Raw genomic sequence first — 12,476 nt, 5'->3', positions numbered from 1 at the left:
ACAATAAGCCTTGACAGGCTGCTGAGATAGATTGCACAAATGTCAAGGACTCAGAGATAGGCCTTGTTGCTGTAAACAACTTGTCCCAGGACACAGTGCCAATGGGAAGGGCTGTTGAGATCAGGGAGTGAACACAAGTTTAGTGAAATATGAGCAAACTCAACGCAAGAAAAAGTAAACCACCAAGACCCCCATTAAAATCAGACAAGTACATAGCTCCTCATGAAGAGTGGCAGCTATTTTCTTTCCTTTAGTGGAGCCCTGTGATGCAGAATTTGACCTTTTGAGAGTGTTTTTCCACAGGTCCTACAGAACCCAGTGTATTTGCCATGATCCTCAATTTCTAGAGAAAGGAATTAGGGCATAGACAGCATACCCACAACTGCAAAACTAGTCAGGGGCAGAAACAGGAGTGAGATCCATCGTTTACAAGTTCACAGAGCCACAATGACACAGCACAGCACTAGCTTCTCCCATACACTGCAAGTTTAATTTCCATTCCTGCATTTTACTTTTCACCCCTTTAATGTCAGTATAGAAATAAACAGTTGTTTTTTTAAAAAAAAGTTAATAATTGGAATCTCTTGGGATAGGTAGAAAAATACTTAAGATATAAAAATATCCTTCCTATGTGAAAATAAAGTCATGCAATGTGGCACAGAGGAAAGCAGTTTGCATTTACAACTACACACAAAAAACAGAGGAGATCAAAGAAATTGTTCCCCTGGCTCAGAAACACAGGGGAACTTGGTCAGCTTCACTTGACTGACATAGTGCCAAGGTCTGACAGTCAACAGCAGCTTCATGCAAACCCTCTTAGAGCTAATATGGAAGTGTAAGAACATGCAGCAAGGTGATCATCATCACTGCCTGCCAGGTAGGAAGGGTTAACAAGGGAAAAAAAAAAAAAAAAGGGTTTCTTCTTTCCTCTTCAGGAAAGAGAAGCCATGAACACCTCCCCTGGAGAGGTTTGCAAGGTAGAGCCTCACAGCCATGGCACAAAGGGAACCTAATACATTTCTCCAGACAATTTTGAACTTGACATGTATTTATTTGAAAGCTCCCTCCCAGAAAGAGAGGGAAGAGAGGCTCAGCAAATGAGTAAATGTTGGTTGATGAGAAGCTCAACATGACCCAGCAATGTGTGCTTGCAGCCCAGAAAGCCAACTGTATCCTGGGCACTATCAAAAGAACAGAGGCCAGCAGATCAAGGGAGGGGATTCTCCCCCTCTACTCCGCTCTCTGCAGTACTGCGTCCAGCCCTGGAGTCCCCAGGACAAGACAGATGTGGAGCTGTTGGAGCAAGTCCAGAGGAGGCCACAAAGACAGTCAGAGAGCTGGAGCACCTCTCCTGTGAAGACAGACAGAGAGTTGGGGTGGTTGAGCCTGGAGAAGAGGAGGCTCCGGGGAGACCTTAGAGCCCCTTCCAGTCCCTAAAGGGCCTACAGAAAAACTAGAGAGGGACTGGTGACAAGGGCAGGGAATGACAGGCCAAGGGGAATGGCCTGAAGCTGCAGGAGGGGAGATGGAGATGGGATGTGAGGCAGAAATTCTTCCCTGTGAGGGTGCTGAGGCCCTGGCACAGGGTGCCCAGAGAAGCTGTGGCTGCCCCTGGCTCCCTGGCAGTGTTGAAGGCCAGGTTGGATGGGGCTTTGGGCAACCTGGGCTAGTGGAGGGTGTCCCTGCCCATGGCAGGTCGGTGGAACTAGATGAGCTTTGAGGTCCCTTGCAACTCAAACTGTTCTATAAGTCTATGAATAACAAAATTGGTACAAAAAGCAGTGTCTGAACCCTGCGATGCACACTGCTGTTTATCCTTCATAGGGCCTTAAGAATGCAGCGTTACATTAAGATTCATGCAGCACTGCCTGCTCTTAAAGTGCTGCCAGTGGGACAGGACCCTATTACCTGCCTGGCTCCTAGGCATGAAATAACTACTGCAAGAGAGTTCGTTGATATTGATATACAACAGTGTGTATCAGGAGAGCAAACAAACATCACCCTTCCCTTCGCTATTAGCATTCAAGGGCAACAAAAGCAGAAGCACTGAGGTTTGAGTTTGAGGTTTGCGGCACGTTATCTACCCCCGGCAGAGACAACGTGTACACTCGTGGTGCAGAGGGGAGCAAGACAACGATCTTCCTTCAGGGACTACAGACTGACAAGACCCCTCAGAGAGCCCATATTTCAGGGTACAATTGTAGACTCTTATTTTACTCCTTTTCCCACATCATCTGTACATTAAAGCATGTGCAGGACCAATTTAGTCATAGCATTTTCTTGCTTTCCAAATAGAGGCTGTGGTGCTAGATGTCAAAGTCTTCAGCTCTTCTGGATGCCAAAATGGATGACTTGTTATGCAATCGTTCCAAGGTATTTGTCTAGGGAGGGCAGCGGCTTATCTGTACACAGCTGCAGACTAAGGGCTGCTTGGAGGAAGAGAGTTTGTCAGCATTGCTGAACTAAATTTCAGCAGCAATTAAAGGTAGGTCACAAGGACTAACAGCTTCCAGCTCCTCCTCTCTGACTTTAAAAAAACATAGGGGAGAGTTGGCTGTTTTTAAAACTGGCCAATCATGGATTTTTTTTTTTTTTTTTTTTTACAGTAAACAGACATGATAAAAAAAATTCTGGCAGCAAATGTCTCATCCTAACATCCCATAAAGTTAGGACAAAATACAGTCTGCTGATTCCCAAAGTTAATCAACAAACAATGTCACCATGACAAATCAGACCACAGGCATTCAAAGGCCCAGAAATAAAGTAGCAGAAGCTTAAACCATCAGTCTTCCTCTGAAACAGCACTTGAATGCAATATAGAAATACACTGACACCACTTGGTACGTTTTAGGTTGCTGGGTATTACATGTCCATAAATATTCTTATCCTGCAACCTGCCAGATTTTGTCAGCCTCCACATGGAGCTACTATGCTGGTCAAACAAAGGCAGATCTTTGTTAGACCAAACATCTCTACCTCTACCTCACCACCTCAACTGCTCCTGAGATCCCTGTGTTACGCAGCTAGGCATGGCAGCAAGATCTCCATCCGAGCTTCTTCAGGAAAGCTATTATCAGCATCACCACGGCCTCAGTGATGTAAGGTCAAGAAGAAACAACCTAAACAAAAAGAAATGGAGGAAACTCAGGAGACAGCTGGCACACATACAATATTCTCTTCTCAGCTGGGGAAAATAATGTTATTCAAGAGCACCGATTCAAAAATTGAATAGTTATTTATTGTTCCAGAAGTACATTGCTCTTTTATACATATTTCATAAATGATACAGGATTTTACACATGTTCAGGGTTGGTTGTTTTGTTTTTTAAAGGACTTTTCTCCATGCTCCCTCCCTCATCCCAAACACACACCAAGGATTCAGCTACAGGATCATGTTCATTTTTTTCCCTTTAAAACTCATCACACAAATAGGATAAAACAGATAAAAAAATAATCACACAATGTAATTAAATTGAAAGACAGAGGAAAAGGGGAAGGAAAAAAAAACAACCTAGAAACATGCACCCATTCAGTCCAACATGCCATTGAGTGAGAAGAGGCAGCAATCCCAGCTGTGTTTCCACATCTGCAAGGCACCTGGCATCTAGTTAATACTGATTTTTTTTCTTTCCTGTTTTTTAAACATGGTTCTCAAAAAAAAAACCCCACCCCAAAACCAGAAGCCTCTTTCCATGACACAGTGAGGAGTAGTAGCGAAACATCAAAAAAAGCAGCCAACCTTTTCTGTATATAAAGCTTAATGCCCCCCTTCTCCCACCTTCATCCTGTCTCCACAGTATTTATCAGCAGGATGCTAAAACAGACTGACCTGCTTTGAATGAAGAGATGTTTTATCTGCTTAGTAATCAGCCAGCTTTGGCTAGAAGAGAGGGCAATGGGTTGACTTTCCTTCCTCTATTTCTTTTAGCTAAGAACAAGAGATGTCATTAGCCACTCCTAAGAAATTCTGACCTGTGGGCGCAAAGTTGATTTAAAGCTATTTAAGTAGGGGAAGTGCTAGAGAACCAAAGTCGTTCTTGTGTCTTGCACCGTAAGAACCTCGGGCTTTCAAAAAGCCTCTGGGCAAGGAAAATGCTTTGACCATATGACACACCTTTTATCCCGTTATGCAAGCAGTCAAATATCAAGTTTAATTATTCCATGTTCCAAAACTGTTCATTTAAGCAGGAGTCATGATTCTGTGACAGTTTCATAATCCTTTAAACCTTCATAATTTCAAAGTCCAGGTGGCTATCAGATTTGGGGTAGGAAGAAGGGAATCTCCCTCCCTTAAGACTGAATAAAAAAAAACCTCTCATGCAATGCTGCCATTGATTTCTAGAAGGAGCTCAAGGGCATTGGGACGCAAAGTTTATATAGTTATTATGGAATAATCCAAAATATCAATTATCAAATGTCCAGAAGAAATCTTGTTCCTTCTCTCACTTGGCTACAACCAATCTGTGCTACAAATAAGCAAAGGAGGAAGTCAGTGGAGCAGATAGGGTGGGCTAGGAAGGGGAAGCTCACGGTTTTCCAGTAGAAAGCAGTCTTGTAGTAACTTTATAAAAGAGACCAGGTCTGATCAGAAGTGTGCGTGTTAATGGCGGTGGAGCGCAAGTTCTGATCACCAGCCATAGCTCCAGGTGGCTTGGATTCTCTGTTCTTTTTTTTTTTAATCCTTTTTTTTTTTTTTTGAGAGAGAAAGAGAGATCTGAATCAGGTAAAGGAAAATTTAAAAAGCTAAGCAGGCTGCTGGTGTCTTATCAAGAGGCAGACCCTGCAAAGCTGGAAGAAGACACCTCTACACCCCAGCATTACATTCTTTTCACGAACCCCCCCAATCCTGTATTTGTACACAATTGGCATTCAGACGGTTTTTAAACGTGACTATTTGCCAAGCCCTTTTCAGAACTAACATTCCACAATGTCCCATCTTCAGATTTAAGAGATTTCCCCCCCTACAGTCCTTTGTCTTGATTAAAGGTAAAAACCCTCCACCCCATACCACCTCCCAGCTTCCACCTGCAATGCTTTAATTAAAAAGGCAAGAGCTATGAACAGGTTTTTTGCCGGGGTTCAGAGCTTCTTTGCTGATCAGTCCTTTTCATCAATTTGCTGGATGGGCAGGTGAACCTGCAGTGGGTCTCGAAGCCTCTTAAGGTCCAATTCTGCCTAAAAGTAAAAGACACATTATAAAGGACAAGCTCCCAATACACCTTCCCCAATACTATTCCCCTTTACAGAATGGAAAGCTTTTCCGTACTTCCTTGTTCTTCCTGCCTGGAAGGGAAGCATTCAAAAAGTAAAACGAAGTCACAGGCTCCGATCCGGGGAAACCATTCTTGGCACTTAAAGACATTTGCTCTGTGCTTCTCTAAACTTGTCTACATGCAGCCACTTAAAAGTTCTAGTGAGTTTGAGGATCAAGTCTTCCCTACTGTATTTTTATTTTTTTTAAGGAAACAACTAGATTAATGGGAATGGCTGATTCATAGAGCTTCTCTTCTAGAAAGTACAGCCACTCAAGGGTATCTATAATTCAACACGGCATGAGAAAACCCAGAGGTCTTTTTGGATTTTCTGCTGAAACCAAGAGGGCCTAGTCCTGACCTCCCTCTACTCCTTGCACAGCTCCTTCTCCAAGGCAGGGGGAGAACACATCTTGCCCTGGATATCCTACACTGTCATTTCCAGAGCCTGGGAACACACAAAGCATAATACAGAGCAGTGAAAAAGAACGTAGTAGCTCCGCTTTTTCCAATCATGCCATCCTTCTGCAGAAAGGCTCTCAGAAACATGAGGAAAGACCTCTACCCAAGTCCTTTGTTGAACAGATCCCACAATGTGGACAGTCTGCCCAAAGTGTCTGTCTCTAGAATAAGGGATCTGCCTCCACTGCCTCTAACACCACAGCTAAATTTTTTGAACATTATTTTTCAGGACTGCAACCCAGTGCGCTGAAGTGCTATGTCAGGAAGCCGTGAACTGAATGGATGCAAGTCTTCATTCCTCACTAAATCCATCTGGTGTGTAGGAGCTGAGAAGAAAGGAAATCTTGAATTAGGCTCCTCTGAGGCATGAAGTGCCTGAAGCAACTCAAGATTTGCCAGCAGTTTCTAAAAGGCCCTTACAGATAGATATAGGCAGCCGTTTCATGTTGATTTACACATCCAGCAGTTCTATTCCTGGGCATATCAAAGCCAATTCAGCCATTGCACTGGGGCTATGACAAGAAAATGGGCTGAAAAGCTAAGACACATCCATTCTTGTTTGAGGTGCATCTATTAATAGCAGCTAATAATCAGCAGCAGTAATTTCTTTGTCTTATTTCTGGAAAAATTCTTGTTACCTGAGCAATTGCATCCTTGAGTTGATTGTATTTCTCTAGATCAAATCGTGTCTTTTTGGCTCCTTTATGGAAAAATAATAAGTACTGTCTGTCTCTGGCATCTGGATAAACATATTCCTAAAAAGAAAAAAAAAGGAGAGAAGATAAGAACAAAGCATGAACAGGGTGCAACACAGAATACCATTAGCACAGCATCAGGTGTGTTTTGGGAGAATGACTTGTTTCTGTCAGTGAAGGCACAAAACCAGACAGCATTGTCTAATGCCCAGTGTGATGGGGTGACCCCAGCCAGCAGCTAAGCCCCCACCCAGTCAGTCAGTCACTCTGAAGCTGGATGGGGGAAGACAATCAAAAGGGCAAAAACCAAGAAAAACTTATTAAATTGTCTTTATCTTGACTCATAAGTGGGGGGAAAAAAAACCCAAACCACCAAAACTCAGAAGAGTGATGCAAAAGCAATCACTCACCACCTCCCACCAATGCTCAGCCAGTCTCTGAGCAACAGCTACTTTGGAGAAACTCCTTCCCCCTGAGTTTATTACTGAACATGATGTTATATGGTATGGAATATCTCTTTGGTCAGTTCAGGTCAGCTGTCCTGGCTGCATCCCCTCCAACACCCTGCCCAGCCCCCCATGTATTCCTGCGGCAGGGAGTGGAGAGTTGGGGAAGCAAGGAGAAACAGAGGCGGCCTTGAGGCCGTGCAAGCACTGTTCAGCAAGAGCAGAAACACTGGTGTGTTATCAAGGCTGTTTTGGTCACAAATCCAAAACACAGCACCATACCAGCTGCTATGAAGAACATTAACTCCAATCCAGCCAGACCCAGTACAGCCCAGCATTTGCTACTAGCATGTTACACTCCAGCAGTGAGTTACCATCACCTCCCTCCAGTCCCCCGAATGCGTGAATCCTTTCATGCAGAGAGAACAAAAAGTAACGCATTTCAGGGTTCCAGTACTGACAAGTTTGTGGGGAGAAAGGGAGGGGGGAAAAAAGCTATAAATACCAGAAGAAAGTCTTTGTAAGATGGCTGTTACTCTCTTTTTGATGAGGTCATAAGCATGCAATGGCTAATTAAAGCAACAATAATTGCTCATGAGTTCATCTCTCAACCAAGCTATGCAGGTGAGAACAAGAATCCAACCCAGCTTTTGCCAGGGATGCTCTACTGCAAAAAGTCACAGCTTTTTAGAGCACACCGATAACGTGGACCAGCAGAGCTGTTCACACCAAATCCCACACAGCCTCAACAAAGCACAGGTCTGCCTGCTGAAGTTAACTCTCCCTTGCCCTGGAACATCACACAGCCTCTGTGCCCAGTATGCACCCAGCAATCAGGGCTGTCAGGTGGAGAAAAGCCGAGTACAGAGTCAAGCCATCCCTGAAACACTCAGATTTTAAGCCTGGCAGAAGAAGTACTAGTCTGTATGAATGACTTGATTAAAACATCAAATCTGAGTTCAAACATGGCAGAAGTTCCAACCACACGGCAGAAACTAGAGCAGTAGCCCTGACAGGGGCAGATGTGTCCTCAGCCCCTGAAACGATGCAGCTGACAGACGGCTGGGACACCACACTGGAACACCCACAGCATCTGTTCTGGTGGTCTTGTGACAGCAGACACTCTCCAAGCCCTCCCTCATTGTTTACGTGGGATTACAAAGTTCGAACTGGAGTGCTGAGAGAAACCACGTGCTAGAAATCCACACAGAGTGTGTCACAACTACAAGGATCTAGAGAAGCACAGCTCCACTTTGCAAAGATTTTCCAACACTGGAGAAGGCCTAGTTTTTAAAAGACTGAGCCTGAGAGCCAGCAGATCTGGAATTGCATCAAGGGACAAGCAAACACATCTGCTTTGTCTGGATGAGAGTCTAGATCCACAAGATATCTAAACAAATGCATTTCCAATATGATCCCTGAAGCTTTATGTCTCTCTAAAAAGGCCAGCATTTCATGTCAGAGATGTGTGCCTCCCTGAAACTCAGTAGCTACCGCCAGTACCCATAGTTAAAAGATAAATCACAGCACTTGGAGCCCTCTGGTGCAAGTCAATGTGTGTGAGGCTGCGTGCGTGTGTGTGCAGAAACCCTTGCCTGTCAGTAGATGAGCCTGTATAGCTAAAGCAGTCAATCACAGAACATACATAAGCATTTAGGGTTAGACAACCAGGAAATCAGCAATGACCACCACCAGAAAACCCCACATCACCATCCCAGACAGCAAAAATTAAATCAAGTGGCATCTAGGTTCTGATAGGATAAGGAAGGGGACAAATAACTTCCAATAGGCACAATTTTCCTATTTTTCTAGGGAGCGAAGCGCAAAGCAATTCCTCTATTGAAGCGTCAGTATCAGCACAACAGGTCCTACCTGGCGAGTCATTACGAAATAAGCATACATTGCCATGGCACTACCATAGGTGATGAAATAGGTGACCGGTTCCATAATGTCCCAAGAATACTCCCACCAGGTGAGGCGGGCCAGAATCCCAAACTGAGTGGCCATGTAGGCCAGGCCTCCCCACAACACCAAGGTTGTCCTCTTCTCTGCTTTCCTGCTCAGCTCCAGCCTTACCTGCAGGAGATAGAAGTACATGCCTTGTATTCTCAAAAATAATTATGTTAATATAATTAAAAGAAAACGTAAAAAATAACACCTTGTATTTATATTAAATACTAAGTCATTTGAGACATACGATTTGAGTCTAAGTTATGCAAACAAATCCAGACTTTCTTCCCATCCATATCTTGCCATCATCCATATTTTTCTCTGAGCATGCTCTGGATAGCTTGCAAAGTTGCTTATTTCTCTATGTTCAGAGATGTTCTGTTGCATTAGCCCCAGTCTTTACTTACTACCAAGCTCATTTCCAATTATATAAAGCAAGGAAACAAAATCCTTCCACAGTAAACAGAAACAGACATAGTTTGGCATACACTTAGCATATCTTCTGCTTCAGTGATCTTAAAACTATTTGAAGCATGCCAGGGACCCAATTAAAACTTTGAAGTAAATTAAGGCTTCATTTGGAGGATAAATAAAATACAATGAGAAACTTCTCACTTTTTCTAGTGGTGCTAGTTGCTCCTTCAATTCCTCTAGTCTCCCTATCAGCTCCTTCTCTTTGTTTAGCTGGTGCTCCTCAATGCACAAGGCGGTATACAACTGCTGAACCAACGTCTTGACATCATTCAGCGTAGTTGCATTTTCATGGCTTAAGAGCTCTGAAAAAAAAAAAAAAAGAGACTGCTTTATAGGCATTTATCCACAGAACTTCTTATATACTCTTCAGAAACTGCTATTAGTCTGCACAGGAAATGCATGAAACTATCTTCTCAACAAAGAAGCCTTTGGAAGAGCTCCAGCTCCCAAAGACAATGCAATTTCTTCAAAAGAAAACCAGGCTTTATTATTGGATATTCCTAAAATTTGATAAGAACAAGGAAAAAGAGATGCATGCTATTAGCTTGCCAGATATCAACAGCTACTTCTGATCCATATTTATATACAAGACTTAAAGACAAATGAGCAACTAAACTAGGATGATCCATCACACCAGCTGTCAAGAAACAGCCAGAATTCAGACTACAGACCATCAGCAACCATAGTTGTTGATGACGGCAGCTGAAGATCTTGGGTTAGTGGCCCCAGAACACACAAGTCTGATGATAATTATTTTGAGTGCCAATGCCAGGAATTGTTTCCCAACACTCTGTGGGCAACCCCCTGCTGTGCTGCCTACAGGGCAATGAAATTCTTCCTCACAGTATAGAGGCAGTAACAGGGTCACTAACTGAAATTGCCTTTATCCCCGCATTTCAACACAAAAAGGATTCCTAAAGGAAATCAATTTGTAAAAGTTGTGGCTCATGGTATTATACTACACACTCCATATAGAAAAAAACAAGTTTCAAATTAAAGCAAGTGAACTTGACATCAACCAAGAAATATTTATTTTAAAAATTAATCTTTGTATCATCTTTGGCTTGTACCTTAGGTTATATCTTCTCAAAATGTTATTTTACCAATGTGCAAAAAGCTATGGACGGCTTAAGTTTTAACACTAGCAGCTCGAGGCAAAGAAGTGACTCAGTTGTTTGTGCCAAGGCACACAAAGCACACCGCATGCCCCTCCCAGCTAAAGGGCTCCTGTCCCGTGTCCCCCCCCAAAGGGGAAAAAATAAAATAGTTGTGTTCCTACTGAAGTGACCATCAAAACTTAGTATTTAAGATTAGTGTTCTGGCATTTCCATTTCAAAACACACAGGGTGATTTTGTAAAAATGGAAAAGCAATAGCTGAACAGTTTAACAGAACTAATCTTGGTGCCTATTTACAGTCACATTCATTTTAATGAAAGCTAACTATAGAAATCTCTTTGGCAAATGAATCAGAGGCAGCAATTTCACGTAACCTAGGTGATCCCAGAGCTCACCTATCAGTGCACAATGGGTATATCATACAAGCAGGCTAACCAAAACCACACCGACTCACCGACACAGACTTTGCTCTCTCAATCGTTAGGTAAGTGGGATGTATGAATCGCCTTACCTTGGGACAGCAATTTCTCCAGTGCAGAAACAGACACCGTGTTTGCATTCTCATTTAGTTGTAGTAGAAATTTTACAGACTAGACCAGCTAGGCTTGATACCATCACCTGCTCTCAGGGGCTAACAGTTGAAGAGATATGTCATTAAAATCCTCACTCCGCTCCTCTGCCTTACAATGCCTTTAAGTGTGTGAAAACACCACCTTCAAGACACAGAGCAGTGGGGTGAGACAGCAGAGAGCAACTTCTTTGTGTGTGTGTGATATCCAGTGGTTTAGATATCCAGTCTGGAGAGTTTCCTGTTGAGGTGCTTAAGGAGATCGGAAAAAAATATCTCTAGTGGAGGTCAGTCTAACCTACGGATAGGGAAGAAATGGCATCTCACCAATGCTGCACTCCCAAGTTCCAGAGTCTCCGCATCCTAAGGAAAAGTGGCTGCACACAGTGCCCCGGAGTCAGAAGTTTCTTTTTTAATTGGTATTTTTATATTGCAAACAATAAAATGCTAGAATCCATTTTTATTATTTTCCTTTCAAAAAGGTCCTTGGAAGCTAACCACATCTACAAAGGAAGATGGCATGTATCAGCAGATCTTCCTAGTCTCAGACCCAAAAGATAGGGTCAGTCTCCTCATTTTTGATAGATCAACTTCCTTTAGCATGTGGTCTTGCTCAGGCTGCTCAAGATGGTAAAAGGAACATTAACAGTTCCATCACAGTTTCATATCCAAAGCCCATTACTTAAAAGGATTTTCTTGTTGATTGGTTGGTTTCCCATCCTATTTGACTCATATTAATGTAACCTTGTAAGAGCACTGTTTCATTTATTTCACTGTTAGCTAACAAGGTTTCAAGCTTTATTTGCAATATTCAAAGTAGCACACTTAAAAGGAAACAATGTTAACTGTCAGGTGAGGGAACAATTTATTCTTCCAAATCAGATAATATAAGTTTCAACCTAATTCCTATTTTGTATTGTACTGCTTCAGAATGAGTGAAATTAAATTACTTTTCACAATTAGAAGAAAATTCAGAAAAATTGAGAAATTAAAAGAAGTTACATTTCTTCATCTATTCCTGTTATGGGGGTACTGACTTTGAGCAGAATGAATATTTGTTTTTCATCACTGACTACTCTGATTACTTGGATATCACTAAATTAGACTACAAGAGCAGGATTAGAAACTGCAAGATTTCTTTTAGAAATAACACTTCGTGTTCTTGAACAAGTTAATAAAGCATGCAGCAATTAAACAGGGAACTGAATACTGAAATTTATATCTGATGTTTATCAGAACCAGGCTGGTTTACCTCTCTTTGGTGGTCTAACATGGTATGTGACATCATTAATGATCAGCTTGAAGTCATCCAGCAGAAGCAAATCTATGCCTGTGGAAGAGGCGACACGTGTGCCATCTGTGAGGGCAAACACAGACAAGTCATTAAACAGTAGAAACAGAGTACCTAAAGGTGCTGTGGACTAAGCAAGTTGTAACGCCATCCCAAACCCAGTTGTTGGGACTTTCACATTTACCCCACAGACTCTTTGTGTGTGCATATACATGCACACA

General features: G+C 42.6%; 2 protein-coding genes across 8 annotated transcripts in view; both read right to left on the bottom strand.

Moving 5' to 3' along the window:
- OIT3 (oncoprotein induced transcript 3) overlaps positions 1 to 4,667 on the bottom strand; it is a 31,262-nt gene extending 26,595 nt beyond the window's left edge. The window contains exons 1-2 of one of the 3 annotated variants that reach the window (XM_075758976.1): positions 4,531 to 4,667; positions 2,977 to 3,119 (exon numbers count right to left, since the gene is read on the bottom strand). The gene's annotated coding sequence lies outside the window, so the exon portion shown is untranslated. The remainder of the gene's footprint in view (positions 1 to 2,976; positions 3,120 to 4,530) is intronic. The other 2 variants (XM_075758974.1, XM_075758975.1) reach the window with 2 other exon arrangements.
- MCU (mitochondrial calcium uniporter) overlaps positions 3,217 to 12,476 on the bottom strand; it is a 91,942-nt gene continuing 82,682 nt past the window's right edge. For 3 of the 5 annotated variants that reach the window (XM_075758986.1, XM_075758989.1, XM_075758988.1), the window contains 5 exons: positions 12,217 to 12,321; positions 9,421 to 9,581; positions 8,728 to 8,931; positions 6,353 to 6,469; positions 3,217 to 5,171 (listed from right to left, as the gene is read on the bottom strand). In XM_075758986.1, the coding sequence (XP_075615101.1) occupies positions 5,055 to 5,171; positions 6,353 to 6,469; positions 8,728 to 8,931; positions 9,421 to 9,581; positions 12,217 to 12,321 (704 nt within the window). In that variant the 3' untranslated portion in view covers positions 3,217 to 5,054. Of the gene's footprint in view, positions 5,176 to 6,352; positions 6,470 to 8,727; positions 8,932 to 9,420; positions 9,582 to 12,216; positions 12,322 to 12,476 lie in introns of all 5 variants that reach the window. The other 2 variants (XM_075758990.1, XM_075758987.1) reach the window with 1 other exon arrangement.

This window comes from Balearica regulorum, chromosome 7 (assembly GCF_011004875.1).
Source record: "Balearica regulorum gibbericeps isolate bBalReg1 chromosome 7, bBalReg1.pri, whole genome shotgun sequence".
Classification (NCBI taxonomy): Eukaryota; Metazoa; Chordata; class Aves; order Gruiformes; family Gruidae; genus Balearica; species Balearica regulorum.
Note: the sequence above shows the minus strand (reverse complement) of the source record. Positions and strands in the feature narration are given on the sequence as shown.